Genomic DNA, 19365 nt, shown 5'->3' with positions numbered 1-19365 from the left:
TGCTACATTTAAGGTTGTAGTAGATCCAGTAAACATAGAGCAAAGTATTATCATTTGGAGGAGGTGATAGATAGCTTGTTGCTGGTAAATCTGTTGGAAGAGGGATAATTATGAAAAGAATATGGTGATTGTGGTGTCCATATATAGATCATTAAGGGGATGTATTGTTTTGTAGCTTCTACCTCTGTAGAAGTCAAAATGACCCATAAGCTCTATTTTGTAATGCGAAAATAGCAGATCTACAAGCTCACAGCATGATTGCGTCGACATTTGTGGACATCTTTCACCTATAATGCCATGCCCAGAATAGGCCTCCAGGTTGATAGTCATTAAACTGGGACTCTTAAAACACTCCACTGATCCAGCATGGATTTCAGTTCACTGCATACACAAACACTCTAAAACGGTTTGACCCAGCAAGGCGGATGGATGAGTGTAGTGGCTCACCACACCACATCGGGGAAATTCTGCGGTTGTAATCGTGGTCTGGATGGGTCACGTCCCTGCCCGAATGGTTGTTGTTTGACAAAACCCAAATATATTTTCTTGAGAATGTTTATGCTAATAAAATAATAAGACCTGAGAGGTCTTTATTTTGCTTCTGGGGACTGTCCCAAATCATCAAGGTTTATATTATTTTAAATTAATAGTTATTGTTTAAGGGTAGTTGCGTAATGTTTTGTCTATATGGCACTATAGCAGTATTGGTGCAAAGCATTGAAGGCAGTTCTTTCCACCGGTCTCTCGTGTGCAATGTTTTCATAGGCTGTCCATTAATATAAGACAAAGGGACAAACTTAGTCAGCTCTGTTTATGCACATTTATTGGGCCTGTGTTGTTGAGGTAATCAGAACACCCAGCGAGCATTTCACCATTTCAGTACACTTTCACAAAGGACTGCGAGTGTGAGTGTACACCGTTGGCTAATGGGGGCCTTGGTCATGCATTTCTGTGGTTAAAGCAGAGAAAAACCCAATTAATGGAGTTTAACAAGAATATGAATCAGCTAAAGGTAATAACCTTTGGCTGGAGCTGTTGTTCGTTCATCGTCCAGCTCCTTGTCATCTCGAAATTAGAAGCGCTGCCTTTGTTGCCAAGTATGAGCTACATACAAAGAATTTGGCAATTAATGCAATCCTACACATAAAGTGCTTACATGACATAGTCATGGAGGATGCACAGCACATGTTGACAGCGTATACAGTAGAATTAAACATAACACCATACATTATGGTATGGCAACTATTAAAAATGTACATTGAATGTTACATTGTATGTTCTTAAGATATATTATCGTCGCTAACAGTAACAGTTTGGACGTGAAGTTTCCACCCAACAGCAACCATATGCAAAGTGTTGTTATGGGAAGTACCAGGGCGCCCTGTTCTAGGATTTGTAATGGAAAACTATACCTTAATAATAATAATAATAATAATACGGAGACTGAGACAGCATTAGTCCAAGTAGAGATTGAAATAATTGCATGTAATGACTCATAAGCATATAGTCCACTAGGATATATAACTGGAAATCAATTGGTTCAATTGCCTGTCCGCACACCTCTGCGTGTTCTAATTTCTCTCCATTGGTTTCAGAGAACCACCTGGCTGCCACTCATGGAGGCCAATCAATTGGCATCCCTACTAGCTCTTCGTCCTCAGCCAATCAGCGGGCAGGGATGCATTCCCCACCCCCCCGGAGGGCCCTGGTGAGGGAGTTCAGCGGGACCTACGAGAGCCTGCCAGCGCGCTCTGTGCAGGTAAGAGGACAGACAGACAGACCGACAGACAGACAGACAGACAGACAGACAGGGCAGATGTATAAAGCTGAACATACACAAAGCATATATTTCTTTCCCTTACTATCTGTCTTTCTGTCTGTCTGTCTGTCTGACTGAATGTGTGCGTGCGACGCCGTGCGTGCATGCGTGCGTACGTGCGTGCGTGCATGCGTGTGTGTGGCTGTATTTTTGAATGATTGATTGAATACTTTATTAACAGTGCAAATAGTACAGTGGTACAATTTTACAATGATGCTAAAACACAAAAAGAACACAAAAACCCTATAAGGGCTTATTTCCGTTGTTGGTTCTGCGTATTCAATTAATCAACTGTGTGTGTGTGTGTGTGTGTGTGTCTCAGGTATCGGGGTCTCGTGTGTTAGAGTGCCCCAGCATCCAGATCACCACCATCTCGCCCGATGACGACCCAGCCCCCGAGAGCGCCAGCTACTGGGACACGGGGGGCGGTGGCGGCTGGGACCGCGAGCGCCTCTACCTCCCCCTGCTGGACCCGTTCTGCTACCGCGACGGTGGCGGCCCTGGCTCCCTCAGCCCCAGCCCCGCCTCCAGCCCCTCCTCCCGTGGCTGGCTCAGCCCCGCCTCCAGCTGTGACTCGCTGCTGGTAGGTGGTGTAAAGTAACCTAGCGGCGTGTTGTGAGCTTGTAGATCTGCTATTTTCAAAGAATTGTATGCATTGGACACTTGCGAAATGGGACATTCTGCACAATTACTTTGTATTTTTGGTACTTTAAGCACACTTTGATGCCGATACTTTTGTACTTTCATTCAAGTTAATTTTGAATTCCTGACTTTTACTTGTAAGAGTAACTAAACAATGTGAGTACTTTTTCCACCACGGCTGCCGCAGGTGGAGGAGGACGAGCTCAACGAGGCTGCCGTCAACTTCGGCCTGTCGCCCTCCTCCTCGTCCTCGAGGCCCACCTCCCCGGGGGGCAAGAAGCGGAGGAACTCCCCCCTGGCCTCGCCCTGCACCTCGCGCAGGGGGAGCTACTCCGAGGAGCTCCACACCGGAAGCAACACGGAGGCGAGTGACTCCTCCGCCTCACAGTCTCAGGGCCCGAACAGCAGCTATGAGCTCAGCAGCATCCCGCAGAAAACCAGGAAGACATCGTTGGAGCAGGTGATTTATTGATTGATTGATTGATTGATTGATTGATTCCAATGTTTCCATTGTGGTCCATTGCACTCAATCATCAGTAAGCCATACAATACACACAGCTTATCAGTAAAAGTTCTGTAACAGCAAGTTCAGCTGCTTTAGCAGTGAGGACTTGGAAAGAAGTTATTTTTTAAACATTGAAAAACTATGTTTTATGTTCATTGATCCAAGCCAGAACACAATCGATCAATTGATTATTGATCCCCTGAAAATGCACGCGGCCTACCCTTCTGACCACTTAACACTGCAGCCGAATTTATGTTTGGTTGATCATTATGTCTGCTATGTCTGTACATACAATACAATACATCAGTCCTTGAGTACTCGCAGCTTTGTGTGTTTGTGTGTAACACATAGTGATTGGCTGAGCATGGGATGTGATGTATGACGATGTATGATGATACGAACGCCCCTCACTTCACACAAGTGTGATTATTTTTAACACAGCTTGACTTTGGCAGAACAAGTTGACCCATTTCCATCTCCATCACTGTACTTCATTAGCTGTCTAGTAGGGAGGTGGATCAGGAGCAGACTCCAGGCCCACTGCCAGAGCCCCATCAGCCCAGGAGAGAGCAGCAGACCCTGGGCATGGACTACTTGTCTGTTCCCCCTGCCCTGGGCTGGGGACGGACCCGCGCCAGTGCCCATAGTCCTCTGTTCAGGCAAGCACATCATATTCTGAAAAGCTACATATTATATTTTCCGGGTCAAATTCTTCTTTAAGGATGTTTATTCTTAGCAGTAGCCGTAGTAAGGCCCCGTATAGCATATATTTCACACACAAAGCGCACACGCAGTCAGTGAACAGAAGCTACCATACGACGGTGCAGAGTAGACACGTTGAGACAACAAACATACTATAAAGAGCACCCGCAACTAACAGAAGTGAGCCCCACGTAGCCTACAAGAGAAGCACCACCTTTAGCTTTATAAAATATCGATCAGTTGACTTTTCACTGTAGCGCTGCGTGCTGCCTGGTAATGATCCACACTCCACAGCTGTTCTAGCTGATTCTCTGACGCGAATCTGCGTCGCGATCATCAATTTGTAATTAAAGAAAGCTTCTGCAGTCTGCACACACGTGTACAACAACAACAACGCCACAGCTGGGTGTACTGCTTGCGTTTAAAGTCGTTTACAACCGTTTCACAACTTTCCACTGTCCAGGTTTCCCCTGCTATTCTCTGGGATAGAAGCCTTATTTATATTCTGCAGCAAGACGGTGTCGCACGCCTAAAATTGCAGATCCACAAGCTCACAGCGGGGCGTGGATGAGACGCGTTGTGAGCAAGGTTATAATAGTTTTGGTTTTTTCATTATAGTTTAGTTTTAGTTAGTTTTGACATCTTTTTTTATAATTCAGTTAGTTTTAGTTAGTTTTTAGAGCGGGTTTGCTAGTTTTAGTTTAGTTTTTATTTTGTGAAAATGCTTAGTTTTAGTTTAGTTTTAGTTTAGTTTTAGTTTAGTTTTAGTTTAGTTTTAGTTTAGTTTTAGTTTTTTCGTACTTTGGTTTATTTGTAACGAAGTATAGGATTAAAAAAGATCAGAGCAAGTATTGTGTAATAAAAACTCAACAAAAGATACCATTTAAAAGTATATATATTCAGTCTCTGTTGGACAATCAACCATGAACCATTTTGTCTATCATTTCAGTTTGTTTTAGTTAGTTTTGTGAACACACAATACAGTTTTAGTTTAGTTATCGTTTTTTAATTTATTTTAGTTTCAGTTTAGTTTGAGTTAACTAAAATGTTTTTTTAATTCTAGTTTTCGTTTTTTCGTTAGTTATAGTTAACTATAATAACCTTGGTTGTGAGCTTGTACATCTGCTATGTATTTAAAACGTTAATAATACATGCAGGCCAGGGTCTTCAATGTTTTTTAGGTCAAGCCAAGGACCACTTAGCTGAGAGTGAGAGATCAAGCAGGGACCCCCACTATACATAGGCAATTATATTATAAAACTGTGTTGCAGATTAAACTACTTGTTTGACAGCACTACGAGTGTGACCTGTAATTTTTGTTTTGTTTATTTGGTTTTTTTCTATTTATATGTTGGTAACATTAATTGATGAACTATAGGCTATTACATTTTAATCTCTTGAACCCTCTATACTCAAAACCTCAAATTGACCTTTGAGATATAATAATTATACTATAGCCTATGATTATTAGTAATCTAACAATTCCACAATAACCAGCAGAGAGCAGACCCTTTGTTTACTTACATAATTCTATAAGTTGGGTTGTTTGAGATGCAGAGCTATAATACTAACCTACAGTAAAACAATAAATTGCTTTGAATTTAAATGTAATGCATTTTTACATGTTTTGGGAAATTAATAGAGCTTTAATATAAATCCTTTCTATTGTGATGAATCGCCATCAAATCGCATCGTATCGGTAGAGGGGTGAATCGCATCGTATCGCATTGATTTGAACTAAATGGTTATCGCATCGCATCGCATCGGGAAGAGGGAGAATCATATCGCATCGTATCGCCAGGGGATTCCATGTATCTCTAATGTATCGTATCGCTGGCAGTGCATCGAGATGCGTATCGAATCGTGAGATGAGACGAGATTCACATGTCTAAATAATCTAAAACATTGAATGTCATAGCAGTAGTTGTCATCATCAATATTTTAATCAGTTTTCTAACATACAGTATGGAGAGCTCAGTGTGAGTTATGAAAATTAATTTTGTCCTGGTTTATAGTTATACAGTAAACTGTTTGAAGTACTGAATTGGAAGTTTAACAGAATGCCTGTATGTCCTTTGTGTTTGTGTCAGATCTTGGGGGTCTAATCCATAGTCTATAGTCTAATCGTAACTGTGTGTCATTCATTGTACACTTCCAGGTCAAACGCCCTGCCACCACTCGATTGGCCACTGCCATCCCAGTTTGACCAATACGAGCTTCGAATCGAGGTGCAGCCCCGCCCACACCACAGAGCCCACTATGAGACGGAGGGCAGCAGGGGAGCTGTCAAAGCTACGCCGGCAGGCCACCCTGTCGTCAAGGTACAGCCTGACTAACTGACCACCCTGTCGTCAAGGTACAACCTGACTAACTGACCACTAGACCACCCTGTCGTCAAGGTACAACCTGACTAACTGACCACTAGACCACCCTGTCGTCAAGGTACAGCCTGACTAACTGACCACCCTGTCGTCAAGGTACAACCTGACTAACTGACCACTAGACCACCCTGTCGTCAAGGTACAGCCTGACTAACTGACCACCCTGTCGTCAAGGTACAACCTGACTAACTGACCACCCTGTTGTCAAGGTACAACCTGACTAACTGACCACTAGACCACCCTGTCGTCAAGGTACAACCTAAATAACTGACCACCCTGTCGTCAAGGTACAGCCTGACTAACTGACCACCCTGTCGTCAAGGTACAACCTGACTAACTGACCACTAGACCACCCTGTCGTCAAGGTACAACCTGACTAACTGACCACCCTGTCGTCAAGGTACAACCTGACTAACTGACCACTAGACCACCCTGTCGTCAAGGTACAACCTGACTAACTGACCACCCTGTCGTCAAGGTACAACCTGACTAACTGACCACCCTGTCGTCAAGGTACAACCTGACTAACTGACCACCCTGTCGTCAAGGTACAACCTGACTAACTGACCACTAGACCACCCTGTCGTCAAGGTACAACCTGACTAACTGACCACCCTGTCGTCAAGGTACAACCTGACTAACTGACCACCCTGTCGTCAAGGTACAACCTGACTAACTGACCACCCTGTCGTCAAGGTACAACCTGACTAACTGACCACCCTGTCATCAAGGTACAACCTGACTAACTGATCATAACTAACTGTTCACATGACCAATAAATGAAGCCTCGTTGATTGAAATCTTATCTGAATGAATCTTCAATCTTCTTCAATTTTATGACTATTACGAGCTTTGAGAGGTTTGTAGAAGAGTCGTATTAGCTTCAATAAAGTAAACTTACTGCCAGGACTACGAATAGTTTGACCAGGCCTCTAATGGGTACTACAGGTGCTTTGACAACGAGTACAGTGCATGGGCATTGCATAACCGGGGGTGGGGCATACATTCCCGACTTGCATCTCTCCCGATCATCATTCCAGACTTGCACATGGTCCCCTTTGTAATTTCAAAAGGAAAAAGCTTGTTCAAACAGTTGCAAAATATCAAATGCATTCCTTAGACTTTTTAGCTTTGTTACGGTTTACTCTCAGTAAAAAGGAACTTGTCGTGTGTCCAAAGTGAGTTATTTTTGGTGAGCAACACAGCTGTGCGTGTGATGGTGTATACATTAGGCTCAAGTGTGCAGACCCCACAGTTCAAATCGGGCTCATGACTTGTGTCACATGTCAACTCCTTCTTCTAGCCTCGCTTGTCATCAGAGGTGTTTGTGTGTGTGTGTGTGTGTGTGTGTGTGTGTGTGTGTGTGTGTGTGTGTGTGTGTGTGTGTGTGTCTCTCTCTCAACAGCTTTGTGGCTATACAGAGAGGAAGCCTCTTTCTCTGCAGGTGTTTGTTGGAACGGCTGATGACCGGTCTATCAGGCCTCATCCATTCTACCAGATACACAGGTACTTTATTTATGTGAACTGCTGGAAGACCATCATCCGACCTAATCATTTTTAGCCCCACCAGCGGCAGGACTTTTAATTCATATGAACAAAACGTATGGTTTCAATTAGACACCACACTCTTCATGATGACGTATGATGATGTCACAAAGAATAATTAATATAGCTGCAATCAGCTATAAGACGGGTTCAAGCCCAAAAAGAAAAAATCACACTTGTGTGAAGTGAGGGGCGCTCTTATCATACGTCATCATCATACGGCATACATCATACAAGGGGTTGTCACCGCTGTAGTCCCATAACCAGAGTCAGACTCCATTCGCATGTATGGAAATTTCTTTGACGTGGCCAAAAAAAGGCGTGGAAAAGTGGATCGATCAAATCATAACAATTTACTCATCGGGAGATCTAAAGGTCTTTTGACGAATGAGTCTGAGCTTCTTGAGGGATCCTCACGGCCCTCTACCATATTGCAGAATGTTATGAAAAACAATAGCACAGAACTGCCAAAACTGCTAAAATGGCACATTTTCACGGAAACAAAAGGGGTGTACGCACTTTGGGCTTGACCCCTAATATTAAAGTCAGGCAATTACTATAGGCTAATAATAATTCAATGATTCAGTGTATATTATACAGGTTAAGACTATTTGTACCATACATACTAAGGGTTGTCTAATAGCGTGGTTTCTCCTCCGCTCAGGGTGACAGGGAAGATGGTGGGCACTGCCAGTCAGGAAAGCGTCCAGGCTGGCACCAAGGTGCTGGACATACCACTCAACCCTGAGACCAACATGACTGCACTGTGAGTAGGACAGAGTGTCACGGTGCGACTCAGGATATGTAGAACCCAATTGCAGAAACAGAGCAGGAGCAGAGCAGGTCAAATGTAGGTGATTTATTCTCCAAAACACAGGAACACAAGAGAACGCAGGAGGATACAAAGAACACTACAAGAACATAACTAGGACTGAACACTGTAACAACATCTATAATCAAGCAGGGAACATAAGGGACTGAGGGTTTAGTAGACACAGGGATCACAAAACACAGGTGAACAGAACAAACAATCAACACTGGGATTGGCTGGGAGACTAACAGGACACAGGTGGAGAAAACTCACAGGAAGGTGAGACAAGACAGGCAAACACAACTAGGCAGAACAGGAAACACTAGGGCAACACTACATAATAAAAGTGTACAACAGACTGATATCGTGACAGTACCTCCCCCCAAGGAATGGATCCTAGACATTCCAAAAACAACAACAAAATTCACAGAATACTTAGTAGGGTGGGTGGAGGGGAGTCGGAAGGAGGGTTCAGGGGCTACGGAAAATACTTGGGCACAGAACAGCACTGGTAGGACAAAAACAAAACAGATCTACAAGCTCAAAAAAAATAGGAACAGAACAATGGACTGGCTCTAGGCAGGGCTAAACAAGGAGTCACAAAGACAGGCAGGTGGGGAGACACGCAGACAAGCACACAGACAAACAGACAGGCACAAACTGAGACAAACTAAGAGACAAACAAACTAACTGACAGACAGAAAAACAGGCAGACAAACATGCAGTCTGACACAACAGGTGGGTAAACAGATTAGGGGGACAAAATAACTGGGGAGCAGACAAACGCACAAGCACACTGGCAGACAGACACGCAGACATACAAACCGGGAGACAGGCCGACAGACAAACGGGGAGAATAGTCAATGGGCTGGTTGGTGGACCAACCAAACCTCTAGCAGAGGGCCCGGGGCATGGAACTCCAGAGCTGAACAGAGGGGGCTGTGGAGGGGCAACAGTCTGAGGAAGCCGAGGGCCAGAGACCCGGGGAACAAAAGGCCTGGCAGTCGGGAAAACAGCAGGCTTGGAAACAGGAGTGGGGGGCTAGGTACAGACGGCAGCGGTGGCCGCATCTCGGCTTCGCTGGGCGGTGGTGGCCGCGTCGGAAAAACAGCAGGCTGGGAAACAGGAGTAGGGGGGCTAGGTACAGACGGCGGCCGCATCTCGGCGTCGCTGGGCGGCGGTGGCCGCATCTCGGCGTCGCTGGGCGGCGGTGGCCGCGTCTTGGTGTCGCTGGGCGGCGGTGGCCGCATCTCGGCGTCGCTGGGCGGCGGTGGCCGCGTCTCGCCGTCGCTGGCCGGCGGTGGCCGCATCTCGGCGTCGCTGGGCGGCGGTGGCCGCGTCTCGCCGTCGCTGGCCGGCGGTGGCCGCATCTCGCCGTCGCTGGGCGGCGGTGGCCGCATCTCGGCGTCGCTGGGCGGCGGTGGCCGCATCTCGGCGTCGCTGGCCGGCGGTGGCCGCATCTCGGCGTCGCTGGGCGGCGGTAGCCGCATCTCGGCGTCGCTGGGCGGCGGTAGCCGCATCTCGGCGTCGCTGGGCGGCGGTGGCCGCGTCTTGGTGTCGCTGGGCGGCGGCGACTCTGAATCACTGGGAATTGGAGTGCGCCGGTGACGACGGGGGCGGCGGCGACTAGACCTCTTACGAGGCTTCGGAGGGATACTGGGAGAAGTTGCAACACGACCCAAAGCAATGTTGTGAGCACCATCCCCACGAGGACCTCCAAGAGCCAAGCTGGTGCCTAGATATGGGTCGTCTTCAGAATCTGGGTCTGAATAGACGGGGATCTTGACCCTGCTCTGGAAATAGCTGAGCAGGTCCATCATGGGCGGGGTCTTCTCAGGAGCAGGATGGGAGCATGCTGGTTGCAAACTCACGATACCAAGCCTGACACAGTGAGAAGCAGGCTGGGGAGCAGGTGTAACTGAGGTGGAGTGACGAAAGTCCTTTAGCCTCTCACGGACGATGTTAATGTGAGGTACAAAGTGGCTCACCCATGGCCGCTCCTGGAACCATTGCTGCTGGGTCGAAAGCTTTCTTTCAAATTCAGCACACTGATCGGGAGCTGAGGTGATGAGGCACGTCACAACAGTGTCAAATTCATCCACCTTTTGCTGGAAAAGTCTCTGTTCTGCTGGGTCCATTTTATGGCTTGATTATACTGTCACGGTGCGACTCAGGATATGTAGAACCCAATTGCAGAAACAGAGCAGGAGCAGAGCAGGTCAAATGTAGGTGATTTATTCTCCAAAACACAGGAACGCAGGAGAATACAAAGAACACTACAAGAACATAACTAGGACTGAACACTGTAACAACATCTATAATCAAGCAGGGAACATAAGGGACTGAGGGTTTAAGTAGACACAGGGATCACAAAACACAGGTGAACAGAACAAACAATCAACACTGGGATTGGCTGGGAGACTAACAGGACACAGGTGGAGAAAACTAGTAATCACAGGAAGGTGAGACAAGACAGGCAAACACAACTAGGCAGAACAGGAAACACTAGGGCAACACTACATAATAAAAGTGTACAACAGACTGATATCGTGACACAGAGAGAGAGAGAGAGAGAGAGAGAGAGAGAGTCCTCCATTCCAGTATTTGTCAACTACCCTTGTTTCACTGACGAAAACTAAATAAAATACTAAGCTGTGATGACTAAAACTAAGACTAAATATATTGATAATGGGGGACTAGTGGAGAAGAGATCCGGTAGAACTAGAAGACAAGTCATTTTATTTTGAGCTCGGGTGTTGTGCTCTGAAAATAGCACATTAACAAGGGTGTTGATCAGCTATTTTCAGCATGCAACAAAGTATAAACAAACAATTTTGTCAACAAATATGCTGTAGATTTAGTCGTCTAAAATCTTATATTTAGTCGACTAAGTCAACTTTTCACATGACTAAAATATGAGTACAATATGTGTAAAAATAAAGTACATTTTATTCAACAGACTATGACTAAACTAAAATTGGTGGTCAAAATCAACACTGCTTCATTGCCCTCACTCCTCTTTCCAAACCCTGCTATCTTCTTCGTCTTTTTTATCCTTCTATCTCACCAACAACGTCTATGCTTATTTTCACATGACTTTCTTTGTTGTTACTCCATTGCAGAGCCTTCCATCCAACTCCTCTTACTCACCCTTTAAATCTTTTTTGAAAGGGGATTAGCTGTACTTATGTTATCTGAATTCTGGCTGGAGGTATAGATTGATAGAACAGTAAATTACATGTCGGCCAACCAAAGAGAGCAGTTTCTTTCTTGAACAAGTAATCATATTCTTTATATATTATTTTATTTATGACGGTTAGGCGGGGCAGCAGCAGCAGCTCAGGAATCAGCTAGGGGTAGCCGCTTTGAAATCATAAGGTTGCCGGTTCGATCCCCCGGGTTCTCCTGACTGCGCGCCAGTGTCTGAAGCAGATTGATATGTCTTGCATGGTTTCCTCTGTTATCGGTGTGTAAATGGATGAATTGGAACTATCAAGCGCAATAGAGCACCGAAGTCTGACGTTACTTTCAGTAGAGGGCGTCAGTCCCCAGGTTCATGTATTTGTTTAGTTGCATTGAAATCCCCATTGAGGCGATTTGAGATCGCCTCATATAACAACTGTGTTTGAAAAATAAACATGTCACCCCGGCCGCTTCACTCATATGGATATGAAGAATCAACTGACTGAGAGAAAACGCTAATGTTACTGCTGCTGAATTAGTTAGATTTTCGCTAGAAGCAGACTGTATCATATATGAGTGACTGACTGTTGCAAACGATACAGAGACACCTTCCCGACAATAACGCCGAGACAGCTTGTTTATTTTTGGACCACATCGCTTATAGTAGACGATATTAAGATCACCTCATGTTATTCTCCATAGAGAAATTACTTCCGCAAACCAGGGGAATCGTCGGGATGAGCGAGTTATGTCAGGACTTCGCTGCTCTATATAAATGCAGTCATTACCGTTCAGTATGTATGTATAGTAGTGGATTTGTAGTTGGAGGGTTACTGGTTTGAATCCTCAATCTATCTACTACACTGTGGAGATCAAGTTTGGTTCCTCCACGGAGCCTCTGGCCTGGTCAGGCTGTCCAAGGAACCCATAATTTGTTTTCTTTATTTGTTTATTTATACGGATCCCCGTTAGCTGATGCCTAACTGACAGCTAGTCTTCCTGGGGTCCGACTCAAGAATAAAAAAGTACTAAAGAAAATGTACAGTATATTCTCAATTTATTACACAAAATAAAAAATAACTCTGCCTCCGATAGCTCCACGTGATGTCCACCCTGTCACCCCACAAAGCAAAAGGAATGGCTCGAAACTCACATTATAGATGCTCCTCATTATCAAAACAGCAGCAAAGCAACGGCGTTGCGGTCTTCTTGCGGTCTTCTTTACCCTGTCATCACCCCAATATAACACTTCACTCACTCTGACATTTTGTGTTTATGTTCAATGAATTTGTGTGTGTGTCTCAGAATCGACTGCGCCGGGATTCTGAAACTGCGGAACTCGGACATCGAGCTGAGGAAGGGAGAGACGGACGTCGGCAGGAAGAACACGCGTGTGCGTCTGGTATTCCGTACCCACCTCCCCCTGACTCCTGCACTGGCCCCTCCTGGCCGCGTCCTGGCCCTCCAGGCTGCCTCTCTGCCCATCGAGTGCTGTGAGTGACCCATCACATGCACTCACACACCCCCGTTTATTAGCCTCGGTCCCAGCCTTACTCATCTGCGAAGAGAAAAGTCTGGTCACAACCTAAGGCTGAGTGTGTACCGGTGGAAGTGTCGGGCCGGAACATCCTTCAGATGTATTTCTCTCGACCAATCACTTCACGGAGAATGTAAACTGATTTGTAAAGCGTCAACGTCATTTCCTTGAGCGGTACTTCCGCCACAATCCCGCAACTTCCGCACCCCAAAAATTATACACTCTACAGCATAGGTCTTACCCAGCGTGCCCATTTATAGAACGACTGTGCTTTTATTTGAATACTTTAAATGCTTTGAAGTGCATTGCACAGTTCTGGCGCGGTTTCAGATGAATAGGTTATTTGCTTAAACATTTTATGTCTTTAACTTCTCACTTGTCTTTTGCCCTCTCTCTCCACTACTATCCCTTTCTGTTCTTCCTTGTCCTCTCTCCGTCTCTCTCTGTGTCTCTCTCTCTCTGTGTGTGTGTGTGTGTGTGTGTGTGTGTGTGTGTGTGTGTGTGTGTGTGTGTCTCTCTCTCTCTCTCTCTCTCTCTCTCTCTCTCTCTCAGCTCAGCGTTCAGCCCAAGAGCTGCCAGTGATAGAATCAGTCAGCCTGACTTCCTGTTCTGTGGAGGGAGGGGAGGAGCTCCTTCTGAGCGGCACCAACTTCCTGTCCATTTCTAGAGTTCTGTTCATGGAGAGAGGGACAGGTGAACGGCAACAGACACGCCATTTTCAACCCAAATCATTTCTACTCTGGGCATGGCATTATAGGCAAACATTCAATGAAAATAGATCTACAATCTCACAGCAACACATCAGCAACATGACTTGTAGATCGGCTATTTTCTGCAAAGAGATTGCAGAAAATGGGGGAAAAGGAGGCGACCAAATAGATCTCTGTGAGACACCGGTCAAATGACGTATAATTCAAATGCAGTGTGCAGTTAAAATCAGTGTGCTTTACACACATCCCTCCAAACATCGGCATCTCCGTGTATGTCTGTATGTCGGTATACAGTACACTACAAACAGTAGCTGTGTATTCAGCACCCACACAACCCCAGACCCTCCACCACTCTCTGGCCCTCATTTATCAGCAATCTTTGGCATTCATCATTCCAGGGTGAATTTGAACTTGCACGTACGCCAGGCCAAAATTCACATCAGGTCGGGAGCTGTCGTTGACTTTGTCTGCACCGGTTTTTCTGTCGTAGAGAAGCGGTGGAGCATTGTCCGAACTGCTGACAGGCATCTAAAGTTATTTATTCACTCCTAATAGCTATTAGCTATACAACTAATAAATAATACATGTGAAAAGAATATATAGGCATACATCGACGATGTGTAATAATAGGATATTTCCAACTGTACAAGCAATTAAAACCGGGCACTGTTGCTATCTGTCATTATATACGTGGCGTCACTCACAGCAGTCTGACTCACGGGGGGTCACTTTTACATGCAGTGCACTGCACACTTCTTAAGAATGGGTTAAATAACCTATTCTATTCATGACGATGTAACTGTTATATATGATTAATGTAGCCTATACTTGACAAAGGTTGTAGCCTCACAGAATAATCCTACTGGCGTTTGTTTCCAGTGTGCCAAAAGGCACACTTGCATAAGTGCGTGTGTGCATGCGTGCGTGCGCGGACATGACAGGCAAGCGAGGCCAGAGGGGGAACTTTTTTATTGGCTTTCCATCATGTAACTATGGTTTCCATAAGTTGTTTGGTCGTATTGCAGATGTTCATGTCGCAAAAACGATGGTGAGGCTTGATTTCATAGGACGTGCCAGATTGATTTCAGCCGTCACATTTACCAACACTACGACCGAAAATACGCAAGGATCAGCTGTTTGCTATCACTTTAAAATGCCGTGCCGACGTGAGCGCACGCCAAAACCCACACTCGAATTTAAGGCAGAGTTGATAAATGAGGGCCTATGTGTGGATATAAGTATTCACTGTCTGTGTAAAACCTTATTATTACTGCACATTCCATGCAATTCATGGTGCTTCAGTGATAAGGAAACTCATCTGTCTTTGAGCATAAAAAACATTTCTTTCTATACTTTTATGACATATTGTTATTGCTGCTGTACTTTATGTCTATGAAACACACCTCTGACTTTCATGAACCCAAGAGGATTGACCCGGGCTACTGATTTTGGCGACCCCATGGCCTTTCCTCTAGTCTAGTACTACCCACACGCCAAACTCCATTCGTGAACATGTTTTTGTTCATGGTGTGACAATCCCATACAAAAGCTGGTGAAATGGCATCTCTGACAGCAAACTCCAGCCCAAGACCAGACAAATGTTGTTGACCATAACCCACCCCTCACCTCACCCCCAATGTTCTCGTCAATCAGATGGAAAACTTCAGTGGGAGGAGGAGGCACATATTGACCGGGACAATTGCAATGAGGTAAGTTTGCACATGTGTAGTGCATGTGTACATATACCGGTACATACGGATATGGTTGTGCGAGTGTGCGTGTGAGTGAGCATACGTTCATGTGAGCGTACGTGTGTGTGTGTGTGAGCGTGTGTGCCTGTGAACATGCGTGCAAGCGTGTGTCCATATAAAACACAGTATGCAAGTATGTGTGCGTCAGTGATCCATTGCGTGTTCATGCTGCCTGTACTCTCCCCCCAGTGTCTGCTGTGCGTGAGGGTCCCCGCCTACAGCGACCTGTCCGTGAGTCGGCCCGTGTCCGTCTGTCTCTACGTCTCCAACGGGAAGAGAAAGAGGAGCAGCACCCACTGTTTCAAGTACCTTCCCAGTGAGTGTCCTGCCCGGAATGTCCCAAGGTTCACTTACATCTGTTCTGTGCCTCCTTATTCTACATCATTTTCATTTTCATTTCATTCTATCATTAATTGTGCTCGGGAAATGTAGTTATTGTGTGGGTAGATCATTTATTATAAAAATGGATAGTCACAGTGCTTGATTGTGATTGGCACCCCACTTTAAAAGATCAGTAAATGTATCAGTATCAGTGCACTAGTGTTGTGTTTACAATGCTCACCATACCATGCCATGGATGTATTACCATTCACATTTCCTATGATGGCAGGGGAAGAGGAGCACTTGTTTTGATTCACTCTCTACACAGGAAGGGGCATGATGCCCCTTCGCTCAGTTCGCTGTTCTGAAATCACTGAAAACCATAGTCTCTTTGGGCCAATTAAATTAGGCGGTAAAATAAGGAAAGGAAATAAATAAAAGATTATGGGTAAATGCCAATCACACGTCATCCGAACTCATGCAGACAAACATTCACATTTTGGTGAAATAGCACATTAGACATGTTTTCTGTTTATGGATAAATTGTTTGATGAATCATTTCACCCCTAACATTCACTCCCTTTCAGACCCAGATAATATTTTGAGCCAAGCTTGCGCCAAATGCCCACAAAATCCTTAGTGTTATTTTAACTCTGAGAGTGTACGAAGAATCGAATGGGCCCCATTCGAACCTTTTAGAGTTCTGTTAACCCCCAAGATTTCACAATGCAGCTGTGTGGTTCTGCCACTTGTGGTGTGAAGTGACTGTACAGGAGTGAGTGTAATGTAGCAGCTGTCATGTGGTGGCGCCCCCTGGAGTAAACTCTTCCCCCCACTTTGACACTTGAATTGGATCCTCTTCAGGGGTGACGGACGGGCCCAGACAGTGTGTATATTCAAATGTAATACGGTACATGAAAGACGTGACAGTCTCTGTTTATCCTGCCTGCAGTCATGTTCAAAGAGGAGGATCCCCTGCTGTCGCGCCCATCTGCGCTGCCCCTGGAGGGGGTCCCCATGTCCTCCATGGGGGTCCCCAGCAGGGGCCACCATCTGAGAGCCGATCCCGCCGCCGAGGACAGAGGCCTGGGCTTCCATCTGCCTCCGTACCCCTCCGCCTACTCCCCTCCCTACCCCGCCCCTGGCTACCACGAGGAGTACTACTCCAAACCCGAGGCTACTGCCGCTGTGGAAGACCCCGCTGGGTCCAGGGGAACGCTGTCCGAGCGCCACCCCAGCTTTGAAAACCTGGAGCTGGGCTTCACAGAGCTACTGCCACCCCTGTACCCCCGCATCCCGCAGCCGCCCTCTCCCTCACCTTCTCCGTGGCTCGACTCGCCGTATCTGTCCTCTTCGCCCTCACCGTCCCACTCGTCCTCTCTCAGCCCCTTCCCCGCTGGGAGTCCCATCTCCTCGTCTCCCCTGCCGCCCATGCCCTCCTCCCCTTATCCCCAGTACTCTGCTTTCCCCCAGGAGGCGTGTCCCTCGCCTCCCTCCAACCCAGGCCCTTATCAGGACTTCTACCCTGCACCCTACCCCCAATACAAAGGCTGGGACCACCAGGGCAGGGCTCTGGGAGCCGGCCAGGGGGGGGAGAGGGACGCTCAGACTGGCTCCAAGATGCAGGAGAGTCACCTGGAGTTTGCCAGCTCCTCTGCCATGCATCATATTACATTAGAAGAAGGTGAGATTATGTTATCCTTTCACAGTCGTCATTTTAACGTAGCATATCATGGTGAATGCAGCTGACGGTAATAATGCTAACTACAAAGGTGTGCTCAGCGGAGCGCAAATCTTTGCCAGGAGAAGAAATATGTGACGCAGTAGCATTACACTGTCTCTCTCCTCTGTCTCTCTATGTCGGTCTGTCTCTCCTACACATGCAGCGCTAATTTAACAGTGTTTATTTCCCATGAATGTGCGTATGCACACATGTCAGGTGGTCTTTATTTTTGAGCGGTGCAAGCCGCTCCATCATTTGAGTTTGTGTGTCAATATATCTATTAGTCGGTAGCAGCACGGTTACTGTGGTTACCTTCATGTGGGTCTATTCGTCATCATCATCATCATACATCATCATCATGATTAAATGGCACCGCTCACTTCACATTGGTGTGAAGTTAACCACTGTAATAGCTAGCTAGACAGACAGACAGACAGACAGACAGACAGACAGACAGAGACTGATAGACTATCTCCTCTCTCCACAGTGACAGAGTTCATCGGGGAAGATATCCGATCTTTCCAGTCAGCCTCACAGATGGACAACCAGCCACACTGAGTTCAATGCGACTACAGCCATTTGATATTGAGCAGCATCATTCTATTCCATCTGCACTTGGTATTGAGACTCACTGATGCCACTAGAGGCAGGATTTTAATACCGGTACACTGTTGTATTGATGACAATAGGTAACTGTTGCAGTTTTATAAAAAGGGAGACTTAATGTTTTTAACCTGTTTTCCATATAAATTATACAAGAAACCTTGTGCGTGTGTTTTATATGTTGGTCTGCCGCACTAAAACTGTCCGTTGCATGTTTGGGCAGTCATCTCTCAGAAAAGCTTAAACGTTCTGGGTTATAGAACTGCCGGTGTCACACAAGCATAGTACAACACCTGGTTTTATGGAAGGCAGGTGGGAACAAGTACACCCACAATGGGCTCTATGCACACAGAATAACTATTCCTACTTCCGTACCGTACAAATGATAATAATTAAGTCTCTGTTCCATTTAGTGTACAGTGGTTCTCAAACTTTTTCATTTCAAGGACCCCCATAACTCTGAGAGTTACACAACCGTAACATGCACAATAGCAGCACACTGACTCCTTTTGACCAGAATGGAACAGAGCCTTCATTAGTATCATCGGTAACACCTGTGAAGGAAGTAGGAAGAGGCCCAAAGTTCTTTCCAAAATGGTGTCTCTGTAAGTGTTTCAAAACACTATTCAAAACATTAATAATTTTGAGAACCAGTTTGAATCAACAGATTATTATGGCCCGGTTGTGGAGGCTTGAACGTGTCGGCATTCAGCGAAAAGTGAGTATGCTACATCACCCATCACCTTTAATTCTTTGGACGTGCCACCTTGCTTTTCTGAGTGCAGTGATTCTGGTTATTACAGTCCAATCACATCTATGGTTGATGCGACCTCTTGTGCCTACTGTTAGAATCCAAATGTAACATTGTGTTTGAAACGGTCTGTTGTTGTTTGGACTTTGTTTCTATGAAGAGAATCATTGAATCCATTCCAAGCAGTGAAGGGTAATATTAGGTTAGTCTGGTGTTATTTGTTGGGGAAACAGTGCCCCCTGGAGGTCTTTAAACTACCAGAACAACTATCTCAATAAGCTTGATTGATTCATTGAAGAATTGGTGGTACAGTTCAAGGAAAGTACAAGTCAATACAAAATCTGCTAAGAGGATAAAACCAGAAAAAGCACTAAGACGTGT

At 45.7% G+C, this 19365-nt stretch overlaps 1 protein-coding gene across 2 annotated transcripts in view; it reads left to right on the top strand.

The window, feature by feature from the left end:
- The window catches only part of nfatc4 (nuclear factor of activated T cells 4), a 21201-nt gene extending 2816 nt beyond the window's left edge, over positions 1-18385 (top strand). Inside the window, exons 2-14 of one of the 2 annotated variants that reach the window (XM_083781649.1) lie at positions 1596-1759; positions 2142-2402; positions 2649-2921; positions 3465-3625; positions 5827-5989; positions 7455-7555; positions 8259-8360; positions 12894-13081; positions 13678-13818; positions 15489-15544; positions 15776-15902; positions 17381-17591; positions 18118-18385. In XM_083781649.1, coding sequence (XP_083637775.1) covers positions 1596-1759; positions 2142-2402; positions 2649-2921; positions 3465-3625; positions 5827-5989; positions 7455-7555; positions 8259-8360; positions 12894-13081; positions 13678-13818; positions 15489-15544; positions 15776-15902; positions 17381-17591; positions 18118-18265 — 2096 coding nt within the window. In that variant the 3' untranslated portion in view covers positions 18266-18385. Of the gene's footprint in view, positions 1-1595; positions 1760-2141; positions 2403-2648; positions 2922-3464; positions 3626-5826; positions 5990-7454; positions 7556-8258; positions 8361-12893; positions 13082-13677; positions 13819-15488; positions 15545-15775; positions 15903-16859; positions 17592-18117 lie in introns of both variants that reach the window. The other variant, XM_083781648.1, reaches the window with a different exon arrangement.
- The last annotated feature ends 980 nt before the right edge of the window (positions 18386-19365 follow it).

This window comes from Protomyctophum parallelum, assembly GCF_964188405.1.
Source record: "Protomyctophum parallelum genome assembly, chromosome: 14".
In the NCBI taxonomy this organism is placed as follows: domain Eukaryota; kingdom Metazoa; phylum Chordata; class Actinopteri; order Myctophiformes; family Myctophidae; genus Protomyctophum; species Protomyctophum parallelum.
The sequence above is the reverse complement of the archived record's forward strand: the minus strand, read 5'-3'. Positions and strand labels throughout refer to the sequence as shown.